This window comes from Lithobates pipiens, unplaced genomic scaffold (genome assembly GCF_037356315.1).
Source record: "Lithobates pipiens isolate NorthernLeopardFrog02 unplaced genomic scaffold, aLitPip1_a1.2 Scaffold_37, whole genome shotgun sequence".
In the NCBI taxonomy this organism is placed as follows: Eukaryota; Metazoa; Chordata; class Amphibia; order Anura; family Ranidae; genus Lithobates; species Lithobates pipiens.
This window is the reverse complement of record NW_027507825.1, coordinates 1,320,023-1,341,794: the sequence shown is the minus strand read 5'-3', so window position 1 is coordinate 1,341,794 and position 21,772 is coordinate 1,320,023. Positions and strand designations below refer to the sequence as shown.

The 21,772-nt window shown below is 48.5% G+C and overlaps 1 protein-coding gene across 1 annotated transcript in view; it reads left to right on the top strand.

Moving 5' to 3' along the window:
* The first annotated feature begins 1,115 nt into the window (after positions 1-1,115).
* WDR25 (WD repeat domain 25) overlaps positions 1,116-21,772 on the top strand; it is a 92,366-nt gene continuing 71,709 nt past the window's right edge. The window contains exons 1-2 of the mRNA XM_077466812.1: positions 1,116-1,283; positions 6,862-7,581. Of these exons, the coding sequence (XP_077322938.1) occupies positions 1,131-1,283; positions 6,862-7,581 (873 nt within the window). The 5' untranslated portion in view covers positions 1,116-1,130. The remainder of the gene's footprint in view (positions 1,284-6,861; positions 7,582-21,772) is intronic.

Here is a 21,772-nt window from a genome sequence, read left to right as displayed (position 1 = left end):
TGGAGGGAGTGTCGGGGTCCGCATCCTCACTGTCTGCAGATCTGAGGAGAAGAGATCATATGACGGCGGTAATAGTGCAGCTCAGCCGCCCCCCTCCCCATAGATCATCACAAACACCTCCTGATTGGTGTAGATGTACCCCCCCCCCTCCATATACAGTAGATACCCCACCATATACAGTATATACCCCCTCCATATACAGTATATACCCCTCCCCCTCCATATACAGTATATACCCCCTCCATATACAGTATATACCCCCTCCATATACAGTATATACTCCCTCCCCCCTCCATATACAGTATATACCCCCTCCCTCCTCCATATACAGTATATACCCCTCCATATACAGTATATACTCCCTCCCCCCTCCATATACAGTATATACCCCTCCCCCTCCATATACAGTATATACCCCCTCCCCCTCCATATACAGTATATACCCCTCCCCCTCCATATACAGTATATACCCTCCCCCCTCCATATACAGTATATACCCCCCTCCATATACAGTATATACCCCTCCCCCTCCATATACAGTATACACCCCCCATATACAGTATATACCCCCCCCTCCATATACAGTATATACCCCCTTCATATACAGTATATACCCCCTCCCCCCTCCATATACAGTATATACCCCTCCCCCCTCCATATACAGTATATACCCCCTCCATATACAGTATATACCCCCTCCCCCTCCATATACAGTATATACCCCTCCCCCTCCCATATACAGTATATACCCCCTCCATATACAGTATATACCCCCTCCCTCCTCCATATATAGTATATACCCCCCTCCATATACAGTATATACCCCTCCCCCCTCCATATACAGTATATACTCCCCTCCATATACAGTATATACCCCTCCCTCCTCCATATATAGTATATACCCTCCTCCATATACAGTATATACCCCCTCCATATGGGAGTATAGAGCTCTTTTCTTTCACATGAAGATGATCTCCCCCTCCCCCATTATTATTTTATATATAGTCCACCCCTCCCCCCTCGGGGTATCACCTCCTCTCCTCTTCCTCGGATGGTGAAATCCTCCGACACGCCGCTCTATACGGAGTGCACCGGAATATTCCTTCCCCCGGGAACTCCGCCCCCAACACATGGTTCCCACCCCCGAATGTGACATCATCCTACAGCTCTCTATATGTATATGGGGGAGGAGATTCCGGGACGGACCGGAAGTGGATGTTATGAAGGAAGGGAAGTCACGTGCTGTGATGTCATCCCCGAGATTTTCTGTCAGGATCCGGGAGGTACGTCCGTTATATGTGTACACTGTATACCTTCTACCCCTCCCCCAGGGGCTTCATCCCCCTCCTCCAGGGGCCCCACCCTCCAAGAGACCCTCCCCCAGGACTCCTCCCCTCGGTATGGGGTGAGGAGGTGACATCTTTGTACATCCCTCAGTCTGATATCTGATCTCCATGTATATATATATATATATATATATATATATATATATATATGTGAGGTAGGGGTATATATATATATATATATATATATATATATATATGTAGTGTGAGGTAGGGGTATATATATATATATGTAGTGTGAGGTAGGTGTGTGTATATATATATATTATATATATATATGTGTAGCACTGACCCCGGAGGAGCTGCTGGTTATTTCTGGGCTCCGCCCCCTAGTGGCACGTGTCGGGGGGCCCTAGTCTCACGTGTCGGGGGGGGCCCTAGTCTCACGTGTCGGGGGGGCCCTAGTCTCACGTGTCGGGGGGGGGGGCCCTAGTCTCACGTGTCGGGGGGGGGACCCTAGTCTCACGTGTCGGGGGGGGGACCCTAGTCTCACGTGTCGGGGGGATCCTAGTCTCACGTGTCGGGGGGATCCTAGTCTCACGTGTCGGGGGGGTCCCTAGTCTCACTGTCGGGGGGGGCCCTAGTCTCACGTGTCGGGGGGGGCCCTAGTCTCACGTGTTGGGGGGCCCTAGTCTCACGTGTCGGGGGGACCCTAGTGGCACGTGTCGGGGGGGCCCTAGTCTCACGTGTCGGGGGGGACCCTAGTCGCACGTGTCGGGGGGGGGGCCCTAGTCTCACGTGTCGGGGGGGGCCCTAGTCTCACGTGTCGGGGGGGGGCCCTAGTCTCACGTGTCGGGGGGGGCCCTAGTCTCACGTGTTGGGGGGGCCCTAGTCTCACGTGTCGGGGGGACCCTAGTGGCACGTGTCGGGGGGCCCTAGTCTCACGTGTCGGGGGGGACCCTAGTCGCACGTGTCGGGGGGACCCTAGTCGCACGTGTCGGGGGGACCCTAGTCTCACGTGTCGGGGGGACCCTAGTCTCACGTGTTGGGCGGACCCTAGTGGCACGTGTCGGGGGGGCCCTAGTCTCACGTGTCGGGGGGGGAGGGGGTTCCTGGGGTTGATGATCAGTAACTTGGGAGATGACGGATCCACATAAAGGGATTTTATTTACAAAAACGTAGAATATTCCGTCTCTCTGGGTCTCCGTCTATAATAGGGAACGTGGTCACTTTACATCCAGAGAACAGCCAATCACAGTTGGAGGATCTCTCGGATTGGACGGTTCCTCTGGCAGCCAACTTGGTGCTTCCTCAGGATCAGTCTCTGGCACAGAGGTTGTTGTAGAACTCGGAGGACAGGAATCTGTAGAACTCATGTGATTCCGGATCTCTCAGCCTGATTGGTGATATCCACAAGTCCGGATTCTCTCGGGTACTTCAGCCCTTCCACGCTCTTACTAAGGAAACCAACCCGCCCGTGGTCTTCTTCTGAGTCCTCCCCTGGAAGGCTCGCAGTCACTGGGTCTCCCCAAACCGGAGACGCCACCCAACCCCCTCACAATCCTCCTTCACTTCCCCTGCCTTGGACTAGCGAAGCCCCGAGACATTACAGTCAGGTGGATCCGCACCGCAGGCCATAGCCTTCCTGGAGGCTGGTCAGGAGGATCGTGTAATCAGCACTTCATACTGGACCGGAACCCCCAACCACGTGACGTCCGTGTCTTATATACATAGTTGCCAACATTGTAAAAAAAAAATTCCGGGACACTTTTTTGGCTGTAGGCAGTTGTATTATAATTAGGGGGCGGGGCATGCGGTTATAGGCATGGCATTGGAAAAGTAAAAATGCACCACGTGCCACGGCCAAAATATGGGTCTGGTTTATGTAAAATAGTGGACGTGGCCTACATGGGCGTGCCACAAAGGGGTGTGGTTAGCGTCTGAGATGAATGCGGGATAGAGAGGAAAGGGGGGGATGGAGGGACAGCAGCCCCCCGATCCTACACCACAATAGCAATATGTGTATTCCAGAGTTTGACAATCAGCAGATAAAGATACTCCAAACACCCGGTTTTAGCAGCACGTCAATCATCCCGGCGCCATGATTGTTATGGTGTCAGGATGATTGAAGCGCATTATTTCTATTATTACATTGTAATATGAAATGAAATCATTCAACTCACCATAATGCAGAATCAGCGGGAGCACTGAACGCGTCACTACCCACGTTGCCTGCCACCAGATGCCATCAGGTGCCCCCAGCAGAGTCCCTCCTTACATCTGATGTCCCCATCAGTCCTCCTAACATCTAGCGCCCCTCTGACATCCAGACTGCCCCCCCTCTGACATCCAGACTGCCCCCCACTCTGACATCCAGACTGCCCCCCTCTGACATCCAGACTGCCCCCCCACTCTGACATCCAGACAGCCCCCCCACTCTGACATCCAGACTGGCCCTCCCTGTGACATCCAGACTGGCCCCCCCTGTGACATCCAGACTGGCCCCCCCTGTGACATCCAGACTGCCCCCCCTGTGACATCCAGACTGCCCCCCCCTTGTGACATCCAGACTGCCCCCCCCCCTGTGACATCCAGACTGGCCCCCCCCTGTGACATCCAGACTGGCCCCCCCTGTGACATCCAGACTGCCCCCCCACTCTGACATCCAGACTGCCCCCCCACTCTGAGATCCAGACTGGCCCCCCCTCTGACATCCAGACTGGCCCCCCCCTCTGACATCCAGACTGGCCCCCCCCTGTGACATCCAGACTGGCCCCCCCCTGTGACATCCAGACTTGCCCCCCACTCTGACATCCAGACTGCCCCCCCCCTGACATCCAGACTGCCCCCCCCCCCTCTGACATCCAGACTGGCCCCTCCCTGTGACATCCAGACTGGCCCCCCACTCTGACATCCAGACTGCCCCCCCCTCTGACATCCAGACTGGCCCCCCCCTGTGACATCCAGACTGGCCCCCCCCTGTGACATCCAGACTGCCCCCCCCCCTGTGACATCCAGACTGGCCCCCCCCCTGTGACATCCAGACTGGCCCCCCCCTGTGACATCCAGACTGGCCCCCCCCCTGTGACATCCAGACTGGCCCCCCCCCTGTGACATCCAGACTGGCCCCCCCCTGTGACATCCAGACTGGCCCCCCCCTCTGACATCCAGACTGGCCCCCCCCTCTGACATCCAGACTGCCCCCCCCTCGTGACATCCAGACTGGCCCCCCACTCTGACATCCAGACTGCCCCCCCCCTGACATCCAGACTGGCCCCCCCCTCTGACATCCAGACTGGCCCCCCCCCTCTGACATCCAGACTGGCCCCTCCCTGTGACATCCAGACTGGCCCCCCACTCTGACATCCAGACTGGCCCCCCACTCTGACATCCAGACTGGCCCCCACTCTGACATCCAGACTGGCCCCCCCTCTGACATCCAGACTGGCCCCCCCCCCTGTGACATCCAGACTGCCCCCCCCCCCTGTGACATCCAGACTGCCCCCCCCCTGTGACATCCAGACTGGCCCCCCCCCCTGTGACATCCAGACTGGCCCCCCCTGTGACATTCAGACTGGCCCCCCCCTGTGACATCCAGACTGGCCCCCCCTCTGACATCCAGACTGGCCCCCCCCTCTGACATCCAAGACTGGCCCCGCCCCCCTCTGACATCCAGACTGGCCCCGCCCCCCTCTGACATCCAGACTGGCCCCGCCCCCCTCTGACATCCAGACTGGCCCCGCCCCCCTCTGACATCCAGACTGGCCCCGCCCCCCTCTGACATCCAGACTGGCTCCGCCCCCCTCTGACATCCAGACTGCCCCCCTCTGACATCCAGACTGCCCCCCCACTCTGACATCCAGACTGCCCCCCCACTCTGACATCCAGACTGCCCCCCCACTCTGACATCCAGACTGCCCCCCCACTCTGACATCCAGACTGCCCCCCCACTCTGACATCCAGACTGCCCCCCACTCTGACATCCAGACTGCCCCCCCCCTCTGACATCCAGACTGGCCCCCTCTGACATCCAGACTGCCCCCCCCTCTGACATCCAGACTGGCCCCTCTGGTTCAGTTGCTACACCAGCACTCCTCCACCGTAATGATACACTGAGAAGGGGGCACGCCTCCATCTTGATACACCCTGCACTCCTCCATAGTAATGATACACGAGAAGGGGGCATGCCGCCATCTTGCTACACCCTGCACTCCTCCACAGTAATGATACACCGAGAAGGGCGGCATGCCGCCATCTTGCTACACCCTGCACTCCTCCACAGTAATGATACACCGAGAAGGGGGCATGCCACCATCTTGCTACACCCTGCACTCCTCCACAGTAAGGATACACTGTGAAGGCGCCAAGTGGACACCCACCAGAGTTTTGAATTTCACGCTTATTTTTAACAGTAAACGGAGCTTCTATGGTGAAATACAGGATTTTGAAATCCATCGGACTGTTTAGATGTTGAATTTTAAATTGATGATCTCACAGGTTGGCTATTCTGACAGAACGCCGTTGATTTTATAATTCAATATGTAAACAGTCCGCTGGATCTCCTAATCCTGTATTTCACTTTTATATTCTTCGTTTCCTGTCAAAATAACTGTGATATGCAAAACTCTGGTGGGTGTAACAAGATGTCCGCTTGCCCCTTTTCAGTGTATCATTACTGTGGAGGAGTGCGGGGTGTAGCAAGATGGCGCTGTGCCCCCTTCTCGGTGTATCCTTACTGTGGAGGAGTGCGGGGTGTAGCAAGATGGCGGTGACGGAACGAGAGTTCTGTTACCAATTCTGATGGGCCGCCGTATCTGACGGAACACGGGCTCCGTTGAAAGTTGGTCGCGCCTCTGATTTGCATATTGAGGGTTTGAACCTTAAAGTGATTGTAAAGGCAGAAGGTGCGTTCTACGCATGAAGATAGAAAATGTTCTGTGTACCCCCCCCCCCTTTCTTACCCTCCCCCCTCTGTCCAGCCATGTTGCACAAGAGACTCGGCCATCCGGGATCCTCCCTCCTGATTGGCTGGCATTGTGTGTCTCAGCCAATGAGGCGAGAGAGGGGGCGGGGCCGGGTTCTGAATGCACACACAGAACAGCGACTGGGGGGCCCCTATAGTGAGTTGTGGGGGCAGGAGGGAGGAGCCAGGAGCGCAGGGGAGGGACCCGAGAGGAGGTGGACCCACTACAGAGGCAGACGTATCACACAGGGACCAGCAGGGGGCGCCTACTGAGGAAAGATCTCTGTTTGTTTATTTCCTAATATTCCATGTTGGTGGGATGTCGCGGTAATCCGTGCGATGGCAGCTCAGCCAATAGAGAGCCACGTCTTGTCTTTTAGATTTATATATAAGATGCTCTTCTGTTCAAAAAGCCAATATTTGAATATAGAATGAGATCAGAAATTCCAGAGAAATGCCGCAAACGTGTGTTACAGTGTAACTAAATCCAAATTGGCATCTAACCGATCGTTGGTGGTCGCTCGATGTGTCCAGTGATCTGCCCTAATGCCACGCCTGTGCCCATTCACCAGAGACGGCTCACCTAAATGATCTTCTCTGTCTCCTCCCCCGCAGAGCCGCTCAACAATGAGCTCCTTGGTGGCCTATGAAGATTCCGATTCCGACACGGATGGATCCCATTGGATCGGAGCTACCGAAACATCTGCTGGACGACTGGTGTCTTCAGAAGTACCGAGCGACTTCCCCCTGCACCCAAGCGATGTCCCCCTGCACCCGATCAATGTCCCTCTCCACCTGGACAACGTCCCACTCCACCCGAGCGACGTCTCCCTGTACCCGAGCGACGTCTCCCTGCACCCCACCAATATCACCAGAGGGGCTCCCAGTGCAGGTGGGGGCCCGCCCCTGTCTGGCGGCGGAGAGGAGTGCACCATCCAGAGGTTCCCCGCTCATTCTCTTCCCGCGATGGACAGAAAAGTGAACAGTTCGGATATTCCCTCCGGAAACGCGGGGGCCGTCCAGCAGAAGAGGCCCTCCGGGGGCGGAGTCAGACCTTACATTCCTAAAAGACTCCGCCAGGAACAGCGCAGTGCGGAGGAAGGGACCCATAGAGAAGGAGCGGGTCCCACCACCGTCCAATCAGCACGCAGCATCTACAGAGCATCTGACTACCTGGGGCCACACCTACAGCTAAAATACACGGAGACGGCGATCCCCCGCAATGTGGTGTTCCAGATAAAGGAGCACTCCGACCCCGTCAACCGCGTCCAGTGGTGTCCGGTGAAGCAGTACAGCCACTTACTCCTCTCTGCCTCTATGGATGCCACAGTCAAGGTAAGTCGGCACCTTCCGATGTGTGTTCTCAGGTACCGCCCACTATGAGGCCACTCCCCCCCATCCCGCCCCCAGATCCAGGAACATGCGAGGAGCATCCAATGAGAAAAAAGGTTTAAAAAATGTATTTATTTTTTGCATTCTGTCACCAGTCAGAGATCTGATCACCACACCGGTCACATGACGAGTCTTCACCGCGACCGCATGGAAAACACGAAACACTCCCCATCCCCCCCACTAAATACCGCAGACCGTCTACTTCCCAGAAAGGGTGATATGGGGGAAGGGCTGCATTCTCAGTGATGTCATCGCTCTCTAGTGATTGGATAGGATGTATTCTCAGTGATGTCACCGCTCTCTAGTGATTTGATAGGCTGCATTCTCAGTGATGTCATCGCTCTCTAGTGATTGGATAGGCTGCATTCTCAGTGATGTCATCGCTCTCTAGTGATTGGATAGGCTGCATTCTCAGTGATGTCATCGCTCTCTAGTGATTGGATAGGCTGCATTCTCAGTGATGTCATCGCTCTTTAGTGATTGGATAGGCTGCATTCTCAGTGATGTCACCGCTCTCTAGTGATTGGATAAGCCGCATTCTCAGTGATGTCACAGCTCTCTAGTGATTGGATAGGCTGCATTCTCAGTGATGTCATCGCTCTCTAGTGAATGGATAGGCTGCATTCTCAGTGATGTCACCGCTCTCTAGTGATTGGATAGGCTGCATTCTCAGTGATGTCACCGCTCTCTAGTGATTGGATAGGCTGCATTCTCAGTGATGTCACGGGTCCGGGCTGCGTTGTGTTGGCACATTGGATTGGTTCTCGTTGTGTTCGTCTTGTTCGGTGTCGCTCGCTCCAATGATGAACATTTACAGAGTTTCGGTGTTTCTAATGATTTCCTGTTCGGCAGAGAAGACTTTTCATGTCTTTTGTTTTGCTCGGTATGTCAGTTAGGAAGTCTTGTTGTCACGGAAACACAAACCGTTCGCTCCGATTTAACTCTAGCACTGCACTGACAGGGGAAGGTGTTATGACAACATTTGTCCACAAGTGGGCAGTATAAGCCCAGTGACGGATGTACAATGCTGCAGGTCAATCGGTAACCTTCGATCGTTTAATTTATACTGAATGTGGGGTGGATGAAAAGGTGTCTGATCAATGGTAACTATGGCGATAACCCCATGTGCGCCCCCCCCCCCAAGCCCCCCATTGGTGCGAAGGAGTCTCTTCCTGTCATTGACATTCAATATCGAGACTCTGAGAATCCACAGAAAACGGATAGTTCAGGTCGATGGTGGAGAGACGGATCACATGTTGGTGTTCATGTCTCCTGGACTGGAGCTCTCCCTGTTCCCGGAGCTCTTCATCTGCTGAGGAAATGTGAAGAGGTCTCACATGTAGTATGAAGAGCTTTATTATGGGAGGGGGGGGGGGGGGTGGTCCTATTCAGAAAGGACCGGAGTCCAGCTTTCAGCTTTGAAGGGTGCAGGGAAGGGTTGGAACCTCTGTTAGCAATGACCCCCCCCCCCCGGCTGTTATAAAGGATCCAACCCAATGCAGCTCTGTAATCATTAATACATCATTATAAATGTGAGACGTGCAAAGAGCTGGATGTGACCTGGTATCTCCCTATTCCAGTCCGTTAATAGCAGGGCTGGAGTGCGAGAAGCAGAAGCAGCACAAGGAGCCACTTGGTGCATGTGCTGAAAAGAAGCATGCTGATAGGAGGAGAGAGCAGAGTGACAGCGAGATGTGCTGCTTCTCTTGGCCAGTCACAGGCTAGGGGTGGGTCTAGGATGACCTGGGCTCCGAGGATGTGGGTCAAACGATGCTGGCTATCAGACTGAGGACATCTAGTTGCAGAAAAGTACTGCAGGGAAAATCTGTGGAAAATCGGGGCTCTTAACTCTTCCATACCACTTATATAATAGTTTGTTTTCTTTTTGTTGTTCTGTTGCTGTCTGTGGTCTTGTTGGGAGTCCCTATTCTATCTAAGATTGGTCAAACGGGAAATGAGAAGTCACCTAAATAACCAGAACTCCTATGTTGGCAGAGGGTCTTCTCACCCCCCACTTACCCAAAATGTATTATGTTGGGCAGGGTGGAGCTTCCAAAGGTACAAAGTTCTAGGAAGATCTCACTTCTACCTGATGCCACCTATACTTGGTCTGGCCACTCAGGTAAGTACTTTTGGGGATGTATCACCAGCTCCTCATTTCATAAAACGGGGAGACAATCGGTTAAAAAATAAACATTTCTTTCAGTTGCACATTCACAATGCTTGATTGCAGCAGCTTGTCGCTCAGCGTGCGGGGAACATATGGCGTCCAGTGTTCCTGAGCGCTTCATTGAATGGAGAGACTTTGGTGGCGGTGGAAGGATATGGCGGTGGAAGGATATGGCGGTGGAAGGATATGGCGGTGGAAGGATATGGCGGTGGAGACGGATGGAAACATATGTTGAGCTGCTAAGTGTGTGATGTAATCAGAGGGGAGAGCGATGGTCGGGACGTTCTAGCAGAGCATCAAATGCTAAATATTTTACTACTTGTGTACCGAAGTGGAGTAAGGATGATGTATAGAGAGATGTGTAGACAAGACGAGGAAGAGTGAAAATGATGTATAGGAAGCTCTGTAGACAACAAGAGGGAGATGTGGAGACAACACGAGGAAGAGTTGGGTCGATGTGTAGAGAGGTCTATAGACAACATAAGGAAGAGTGGAGACGATGTATAGGGAAATGTCGAGACGATGTATAAGGAGATGTGGAGACAATACGAGGAAGAGTGGAGACGATGTAAAGGGAGATGTGGAGACGATGTATAGGGAGGTGTGAAGACAACACGAGGAAGAGTGGAGACGATGTATAGGGAAATGTGGAGACGATGCAAAGGGAAATGTGGAGACGATGTATAGGGAAATGTGGAGATGATGTATAGGGAGATGTGGAGATGATGTATAGGGAAATGTGGAGACGATGTATAAGGAGATGTGGTGATGATGTATAGGGAGATGTGGTGATGATGTATAGGGAGATGTGGTGATGATGTATAGGGAGATGTGGAGACGATGTATAGGGAGATGTGGAGACGATGTATAGGGAGAGGTGGTGATGATGTATAGGGAGATGTGGAGACGATGTATAGGGAGATGTGATGATGATGTATAGGGAGATGTGATGATGATGTATAGGGAGATGTGGAGACGATGTATAGGGAGATGTGGAGACGATGTATAGGGAGATGTGATGATGATGTATAGGGAGATGTGGAGACGATGTATAGGGAGATGTGATGATGATGTATAGGGAGATGTGATGATGATGTATAGGGAGATGTGATGATGATGTATAGGGAGAGGTGGTGACGATGTATAGGGAGATGTGATGACGATGTATAGGGAGATGTGGTGATGATGTATAGGGAGATGTGGTGATGATGTATAGGGAGATGTGGTGATGATGTATAGGGAGATGTGATGACGATGTATAGGGAGATGTGGAGATGATGTATAGGGAGATGTGGAGACGATGTATAGGGAGATGTGGTGATGATGTATAGGGAGATGTGGTGATGATGTATAGGGAGATGTGATGATGATGTATAGGGAGATGTGGTGATGATGTATAGGGAGATGTGGTGATGATGTATAGGGAGATGTGATGATGATGTATAGGGAGATGTGGAGACGATGTATAGGGAGATGTGGAGACGATGTATAGGGAGATGTGGAGACGATGTATAGGGAGATGTGGAGACGATGTATAGGGAGATGTGGAGACGATGTATAGGGAGATGTGGAGACGATGTATAGGGAGATGTGGAGACGATGTATAGGGAGATGTGGAGACGATGTATAGGGAGATGTGGAGACGATGTATAGGGAGATGTGATGATGATGTATAGGGAGATGTGGAGACGATGTATAGGGAGATGTGGAGACGATGTATAGGGAGATGTGATGATGATGTATAGGGAGATGTGGAGACGATGTATAGGGAGATGTGGTGACGATGTATAGGGAGATGTGATGATGATGTATAGGGAGATGTGGAGACGATGTATAGGGAGATGTGGAGACGATGTATAGGGAGATGTGGAGACGATGTATAGGGAGATGTGATGATGATGTATAGGGAGATGTGGAGACGATGTATAGGGAGATGTGGAGACGATGTATAGGGAGATGTGATGATGATGTATAGGGAGATGTGGAGACGATGTATAGGGAGAGGTGGTGATGATGTATAGGGAGATGTGGTGATGATGTATATGGAGATGTGGAGACAACACGAGGAAGAGTCTTCTTGTTGATGATGGTTTTGGTGTTTGCTCTGGTGTTGGTTTCTTCCATGAAGTTCAGGTCTTCCTGGCATTAGTATCCACATTGTTGCTATTTGGTTGGTGGTTCAGTTGAAAGTTTTCTATGTCCTCTATAGTTCTCTTGTATTCTCAGGGTCTTGTCCTTGTGCAGAGTCCAAACTAGTTTTCTTTTTTTTTTTTAGTTTTTAGTTTCTTGTAAAAGTTTTCCTTTTGCATTGTACAAAGTTTTCTTGAGATTCTTTCATCGAGTGTTCTATAAGTTGGTAGGTGTGTATAGGGTGTGTGTGTAGGGTGTGTGTAGGGTGTGTATAGAGTGTGTGTAGGGTGTGTATAGAGTGTGTGTGTAGGGTGTGTATAGAGTGTGTGTAGGGTGTGTATAGGGTGTGTGTATAGGGTGTGTATAGAGTGTGTGTGTAGGGTGTGTATAGAGTGTGTGTAGGGTGTGTATAGGGTGTGTGTATAGGGTGTGTGTGTAGGGTGTGTATAGAGTGTGTGTAGGGTGTGTATAGGGTGTGTGTGTAGGGTGTGTATAGAGTGTGTGTAGGGTGTGTATAGAGTGTGTGTGTAGGGTGTGTATAGGGTGTGTGTAGGGTGTGTATAGGGTGTGTATAGGGTGTGTGTAGGGTGTGTATAGGGTGTGTGTAGGTGAGTGGCTCTTTTACTTCAGTAATCCCCAGATTCAGCTTCCTTAGCGGGTTTCTTCTTTTGGATATGATTGGATCCATCGCCGCCAATGATTTCTCATCCCATAAGCAAAACCAGTTTTCTGTATTTTAATATCCGATTGATATGAAAATCTTCTTATGTTCTTTCTAGCCCCGGTGAAGGGGGCACTTAGACCCCCGAAATGCATTGGCTACTTCTTGAATTGTACCCCTGACCTTTAATGGAAGGAGTTTGTATCTGAACCTCTTAGTGGTGTGGAGATTTCATTTCAACTCTTTTTCCATCACACTACAAGCCAAAGAGACTGGAGATCCTTTAGGGTGTAGAAGCCGCCTGCCCCGGAACCAGATCATTCTCACCAACTGTAATACCTGAAGATAACAACACCAGTAAAATAAACCTACAGGTCCAGAACTTACTTTCCTGAATCCTACAATTTGATTGACAGCTCTGTTATCCAATCAGAGGGCAGGAATGTTCCGTCCCTCCAGCTCAGGGAGAGGCTGTATGTGGTGTACCCCGCCCTGGAGGACTCATCAGAGCAGTCCAGCCACCCTCACTCTTGCGGTGACTTTTAATAGAGGAAGGATATTTGCCCCCCCCCAGCTCAGGAAGGGGGGACATTTCCATAATTCGGGGTTCACCGGCATACACAGGAGAACCTCTGTCTCGTTCCAGAGAAGCCGGAATTAAATATGTATTGTCTTTGCCAGAAGTCATTCTGAAGCCGTCATGAATATGCGTGAACATGTCTCTTCCATGACCATATGTCTCATATTGCCGCCGCGACCGCAAACCATCTCCACTGATGCTGTTGTCATGGCAACCCGAATCTCTGAGCGGTTTAGGTTCTTTAAACGTTTATTTGGAACTAACACATCTTGTAATACAATCAATATAGAAGAGTGTCTATTATCTACAGTGTTTTTATAGAAGGTCTCCCGTTACATTTTTCCCTGCACTGGGAGACTCCACTCTTCTCCCGTCTCTAGTCTGGCTCCACTCTTCTCCCGTCTCCAGTCTGGCTCCACTCTTCTCCCGTCTCCAGTCGGGCTCCACTCTTTTCCCGCCTCCAGTCGGGCTCCACTCTTTTCCCGCCTCCAGTCGGGCTCCACTCTTTTCCCGCCTCCAGTCGGGCTCCACCCTTTTCCCGCCTCCAGTCGGGCTCCACCCTTTTCCCGCCTCCAGTCGGGCTCCACCCTTTTCCCGCCTCCAGCCGGGCTCCACCCTTTTCCCGCCTCCAGTCGGGCTCCTCCCTTTTCCCGCCTCCAGTCGGGCTCCTCCCTTTTCCCGCCTCCAGTCGGGCTCCTCCCTTTTCCACGTCTCCAGTCGGGCTCCACCCTTTTCCCGTCTCCAGTCTGGCTCCACTCTTTTCCCATTTCCAGGTGTTTGCTCATTTCCCTTCTCTCCAATCAGTCATAAATACTCTGAACTCTTCGCCACTTCTGTCATTCCTAGGCGTGTGCTCATCTCCTTCATTATTTGTTTTTGTTGCATTAAAAAAAAACGTGTGTGGGGGTAGATGCGGATTGTCCTCCTGCTCTGTACGGAGAACGCCGTTCTTGGTGTTCTGGTGAATGGCAAAGCTGTCAGCCGTCTGATCGGTGACGGAATTCAGATGCCTTCTTTGCCTTTGTACACACAGTTGGACATTCCCACCGAAAATGTCCGGTCGGATAATGCGATCATGTGTGGGCTCTATCAGACTGTTTGCGCCGGAATATCCGACAGACAAAGTTTTAGAGCTGGGCTATAAAACTTTCCGACAACATGATTTTGTTGTCGGAATGTCCGACCGTGTGTACAAAGGCATAGATTTGCTTGATATCCTCCGGCTGCCATTGACACGGTTTGGTAGGTCACAAGATAAAAAGGTGTGATTGGTGGAAGGGAATTCCCAGATCTGAGGAATACAAATATTTGACGGGAGTCACTTGGGGGGGGGGCGTGGAACCCAGAATCCCTTGGAGAGGCTGGGAAACCATTGCTATACCATAGGGGCAACAGGGTGACTGAGAACCCCAATCTGATCTGCACTAATCGCACTGACTCGCTATACAGCCACACTGGAATGGTATGTGTTTCATATATAATATAATCTCATACTGTTGGGAGCTCTTTGCTGGGTTGTTTGTGGTGTGGCTGTATTCCATTGTTCTATTTGTCTGTCTGCCTTGGGTATTATGGGATGTGTATGTAGATTAGTCCTCCACACCTGGACAATATTATAGAGAAGAATTCCTCCACACCTGGACAATATTATATAGAGAAGAATTCCTCCACACCTGGACAATATTATAGAGAAGAATTCCCCCACACCTGGACAATATTATAGAGAAGAATTCCTCCACACCTGGACAATATTATATAGAGAAGAATTCCCCCACACCTGGACAACATTATAGAGAAGAATTCCTCCACACCTGGACAATATTATAGAGAAGAATTCCTCCACACCTGGACAATATTATAGAGAAGAATTCCTCCACACCTGGACAATATTATATAGAGAAGAATTCCTCCACACCTGGACAATATTATAGAGAAGAATTCCCCCACACCTGGACAATATTATAGAGAAGAATTCCCCCACACCTGGACAATATTATATAGAGAAGAATTCCCCCACACCTGGACAACATTATAGAGAAGAATTCCTCCACACCTGGACAATATTATAGAGAAGAATTCCTCCACACCTGGACAATATTATAGAGAAGAATTCCTCCACACCTGGACAATATTATATAGAGAAGAATTCCCCCACACCTGGACAATATTATATAGAGAATAATTCCCCCACACCTGGACAATATTATATAGAGAAGAATTCCCCCACACCTGGACAATATTATAGAGAAGAATTCCTCCACACCTGGACAATATTATAGAGAAGAATTCCCCCACACCTGGACAATATTATATAGAGAAGAATTCCTCCACACCTGGACAATATTATATAGAGAAGAATTCCCCCACACCTGGACAATATTATAGAGAAGAATTCCTCCACACCTGGACAATATTATAGAGAAGAATTCCCCCACACCTGGACAATATTATATAGAGAAGAATTCCTCCACACCTGGACAATATTATATAGAGAAGAATTCCCCCACACCTGGACAATATTATAGAGAAGAATTCCTCCACACCTGGACAATATTATAGAGAAGAATTCCCCCACACCTGGACAATATTATATAGAGAAGAATTCCTCCACACCTGGACAATATTATATAGAGAAGAATTCCCCCACACCTGGACAATATTATAGAGAAGAATTCCCCCACACCTGGACAATATTATAGAGAAGAATTCCCCCACACCTGGACAATATTGTAGAGAAGAATTCCCCCACACCTGGACAATATTATAGAGAAGAATTCCCCCACACCTGGACAATATTATAGAGAAGAATTCCTCCACACCTGGACAATATTATATAGAGAAGAATTCCTCCACACCTGGACAATATTTATATAGAGAAGAATTCCTCCACACCTGGACAATATTATAGAGAAGAATTCCCCTACACCTGGACAATATTATAGAGAAGAATTCCTCCACACCTGGACAATATTATAGAGAAGAATTCCCCCACACCTGGACAATATTATAGAGAAGAATTCCTCCACACCTGGACAATATTATAGAGAAGAATTCCCCCACACCTGGACAATATTATAGAGAAGAATTCCCCCACACCTGGACAATATTATAGAGAAGAATTCCTCCACACCTGGACAATATTATAGAGAAGAATTCCTCCACACCTGGACAATATTATATAGAGAAGAATTCCCCCACACCTGGACAACATTATAGAGAAGAATTCCCCCACACCTGGACAATATTATAGAGAAGAATTCCTCCACACCTGGACAATATTATAGAGAAGAATTCCCCCACACCTGGACAATATTATAGAGAAGAATTCCTCCACACCTGGACAATATTATAGAGAAGAATTCCCCCACACCTGGACAATATTATAGAGAAGAATTCCCCCACACCTGGACAATATTATAGAGAAGAATTCCTCCACACCTGGACAATATTATAGAGAAGAATTCCTCCACACCTGGACAATATTATAGAGAAGAATTCCTCCACACCTGGACAATATTATATAGAGAAGAATTCCTCCACACCTGGACAATATTATAGAGAAGAATTCCCCCACACCTGGACAATATTATATAGAGAAGAATTCCCCCACACCTGGACAACATTATAGAGAAGAATTCCTCCACACCTGGACAATATTATAGAGAAGAATTCCTCCACACCTGGACAATATTATAGAGAAGAATTCCTCCACACCTGGACAATATTATATAGAGAAGAATTCCCCCACACCTGGACAATATTATATAGAGAAGAATTCCCCCACACCTGGACAATATTATATAGAGAAGAATTCCCCCACACCTGGACAATATTATAGAGAAGAATTCCTCCACACCTGGACAATATTATAGAGAAGAATTCCCCCACACCTGGACAATATTATATAGAGAAGAATTCCTCCACACCTGGACAATATTATATAGAGAAGAATTCCCCCACACCTGGACAATATTATAGAGAAGAATTCCCCCACACCTGGACAATATTGTAGAGAAGAATTCCCCCACACCTGGACAATATTATAGAGAAGAATTCCCCCACACCTGGACAATATTATAGAGAAGAATTCCTCCACACCTGGACAATATTATATAGAGAAGAATTCCTCCACACCTGGACAATATTATAGAGAAGAATTCCTCCACACCTGGACAATATTATAGAGAAGAATTCCCCCACACCTGGACAATATTATAGAGAAGAATTCCTCCACACCTGGACAATATTATAGAGAAGAATTCCTCCACACCTGGACAATATTATAGAGAAGAATTCCCCCACACCTGGACAATATTATAGAGAAGAATTCCTCCACACCTGGACAATATTATAGAGAAGAATTCCTCCACACCTGGACAATATTATAGAGAAGAATTCCTCCACACCTGGACAATATTATAGAGAAGAATTCCTCCACACCTGGACAATATTATAGAGAAGAATTCCTCCACACCTGGACAATATTTATATAGAGAAGAATTCCTCCACACCTGGACAACATTATATAGAGAATTCCCCCACACCTGGACAATATTATAGAGAAGAATTCCTCCACACCTGGACAATATTTATATAGAGAAGAATTCCTCCACACCTGGACAATATTAGAGAGAAGAATTCCTCCACACCTGGACAATATTATATAGAAGAATTCCTCCACACCTGGACAATATTATAGAGAAGAATTCCTCCACACCTGGACAATATTATAGAGAAGAATTCCCCCACACCTGGACAATATTATAGAGAAGAATTCCTCCACACCTGGACAATATTATAGAGAAGAATTCCTCCACACCTGGACAATATTTATATAGAGAAGAATTCCTCCACACCTGGACAACATTATATAGAGAATTCCCCCACACCTGGACAATATTGTAGAGAAGAATTCCTCCACACCTGGACAATATTATAGAGAAGAATTCCTCCACACCTGGACAATATTATAGAGAAGAATTCCTCCACACCTGGACAATATTATAGAGAAGAATTCCCCCACACCTGGACAATATTATAGAGAAGAATTCCTCCACACCTGGACAATATTATAGAGAAGAATTCCCCCACACCTGGACAATATTATAGAGAAGAATTCCTCCACACCTGGACAATATTATAGAGAAGAATTCCTCCACACCTGGACAATATTATAGAGAAGAATTCCCCCACACCTGGACAATATTATAGAGAAGAATTCCCCCACACCTGGACAATATTATATAGAGAAGAATTCCCCCACACCTGGACAATATTATAGAGAAGAATTCCCCCACACCTGGACAATATTATAGAGAAGAATTCCTCCACACCTGGACAATATTATAGAGAAGAATTCCTCCACACCTGGACAATATTATAGAGAAGAATTCCCCCACACCTGGACAATATTATAGAGAATAATTCCTCCACACCTGGACAATATTATAGAGAAGAATTCCTCCACACCTGGACAATATTATAGAGAAGAATTCCTCCACACCTGGACAATATTATAGAGAAGAATTCCTCCACACCTGGACAATATTATATAGAGAAGAATTCCTCCACACCTGGACAATATTATAGAGAAGAATTCCTCCACACCTGGACAATATTATAGAGAAGAATTCCCCCACACCTGGACAATATTATAGAGAAGAATTCCTCCACACCTGGACAATATTATAGAGAAGAATTCCTCCACACCTGGACAATATTATAGAGAAGAATTCCCCCACACCTGGACAATATTATAGAGAAGAATTCCTCCACACCTGGACAATATTATAGAGAAGAATTCCTCCACACCTGGACAATATTATAGAGAAGAATTCCTCCACACCTGGACAATATTATAGAGAAGAATTCCTCCACACCTGGACAATATTATAGAGAAGAATTCCTCCACACCTGGACAATATTTATATAGAGAAGAATTCCTCCACACCTGGACAACATTATATAGAGAATTCCCCCACACCTGGACAATATTATAGAGAAGAATTCCTCCACACCTGGACAATATTTATATAGAGAAGAATTCCTCCACACCTGGACAATATTAGAGAGAAGAATTCCTCCACACCTGGACAATATTATATAGAAGAATTCCTCCACACCTGGACAATATTATAGAGAAGAATTCCTCCACACCTGGACAATATTATAGAGAAGAATTCCCCCACACCTGGACAATATTATAGAGAAGAATTCCTCCACACCTGGACAATATTATAGAGAAGAATTCCTCCACACCTGGACAATATTTATATAGAGAAGAATTCCTCCACACCTGGACAACATTATATAGAGAATTCCCCCACACCTGGACAATATTATAGAGAAGAATTCCTCCACACCTGGACAATATTATAGAGAAGAATTCCTCCACACCTGGACAATATTATATAGAGAAGAATTCCCCCACACCTGGACAATATTGTAGAGAAGAATTCCTCCACACCTGGACAATATTATAGAGAAGAATTCCTCCACACCTGGACAATATTATAGAGAAGAATTCCTCCACACCTGGACAATATTATAGAGAAGAATTCCCCCACACCTGGACAATATTATAGAGAAGAATTCCTCCACACCTGGACAATATTATAGAGAAGAATTCCTCCACACCTGGACAATATTATAGAGAAGAATTCCCCCACACCTGGACAATATTATAGAGAATAATTCCTCCACACCTGGACAATATTATAGAGAAGAATTCCTCCACACCTGGACAATATTATAGAGAAGAATTCCTCCACACCTGGACAATATTATAGAGAACAATTCCTCCACACCTGGACAATATTTTAGAGAAGAATTCCTCCACACCTGGACAATATTATAGAGAAGAATTCCTCCACACCTGGACAATATTATAGAGAAGAATTCCCCCACACCTGGACAATATTATAGAGAAGAATTCCCCCACACCTGGACAATATTATATAGAGAAGAATTCCTCCACACCTGGACAATATTATATAGAGAAGAATTCCTCCACACCTGGACAATATTATAGAGAAGAATTCCCCCACACCTGGACAATATTATAGAGAAGAATTCCCCCACACCTGGACAATATTATAGAGAAGAATTCCTCCACACCTGGACAATATTATAGAGAAGAATTCCTCCACACCTGGACAATATTATAGAGAAGAATTCCCCCACACCTGGACAATATTATAGAGAAGAATTCCTCCACACCTGGACAATATTATAGAGAAGAATTCCCCCACACCTGGACAATATTATAGAGAAGAATTCCTCCACACCTGGACAATATTATAGAGAAGAATTCCTCCACACCTGGACAATATTATAGAGAAGAATTCCTCCACACCTGGACAATATTATAGAGAAGAATTCCTCCACACCTGGACAATATTATAGAGAAGAATTCCCCCACACCTGGACAATATTATAGAGAAGAATTCCTCCACACCTGGACAATATTATAGAGAAGAATTCCCCCACACCTGGACAATATTATAGAGAAGAATTCCTCCACACCTGGACAACATTATAGAGAAGAATTCCCCCACACCTGGACAATATTATAGAGAAGAATTCCTCCACACCTGGACAATATTATCCGCTTCCCGCCCGCCCTATAGGCGAATGACGGCCTTAGGGCGGGCGGCTTCCTACGCCTGGCCGTCCCTGGACGGCCTGGTGTTTACTTCCGCGATGCGCGCCGCCGTGGGCGCGCATCGCGGAAGTTCTGTGTTTGCCGTGTCCCCCGGGGACCGGCAAACACAGATCGCTGTAAACGGCCAATCACAGCGGCCGTTTACAGCGTGATCGGCGTGTCCAATGGGAGATGATCTCATATGTAAACATATGAGATCATCTCTCAGCGCCGCTCTCCCTCCTCACACAGACAGCGTGTGAGAGGGGAGAGAAGAACGGCTGCAGCAGCCGTTAGTGTACAAAAGAAAAAAAAAAAAAAAAAAGTGTAAAAAAAAAAAGTTAAAAAAAAAGTGCCATCCTCCCCCAGTGCCACCCCCCCCCAGTGCCATGCCCCCCCCCAGTGCCATGCCCCCCCCAGTGCCATGCCCCCCCCAGTGCCATCCTGCCCCAGTGCCATCCTGCCCCAGTGCCATCCGCCCCAGTGCCATCCTGCCCCAGTGCCATCCGCCCCAGTGCCATCCGCCCCAGTGCAATCCACCCCACCCCAGTGCCACCTGCCCGCAGTGCTATCTGTCCCCAGTGCCACCTGTTGTCAGTGCCATTTGTCCCCAGTGCCATCTGTCATCAGTGCCACGTATAAGTGGCATCTGTCAGTGCCACGTGTTATTAGTGCCACATAGTGCCATCTGTCATCAGTGCCACGTATTAGTGCCATCTGTCATCAGTGCCACGTATCAGTGCCATTTGTCATCAGTGCCACCTGTCAGTGTCACGTGCCATCTGTTGTCAGTGTCACGTGTCATCAATGCCACTTATCAGTGCCATCTGTCACCGGTGGCACGTATTAGTGCCATCTGTCACCGGTGGCACGTATTAGTGCCACGTGTCATCAGTGCCACGTATTAGTGCCACGTGTCATCAGTGCCACATATTAGTGCCACGTGTCATC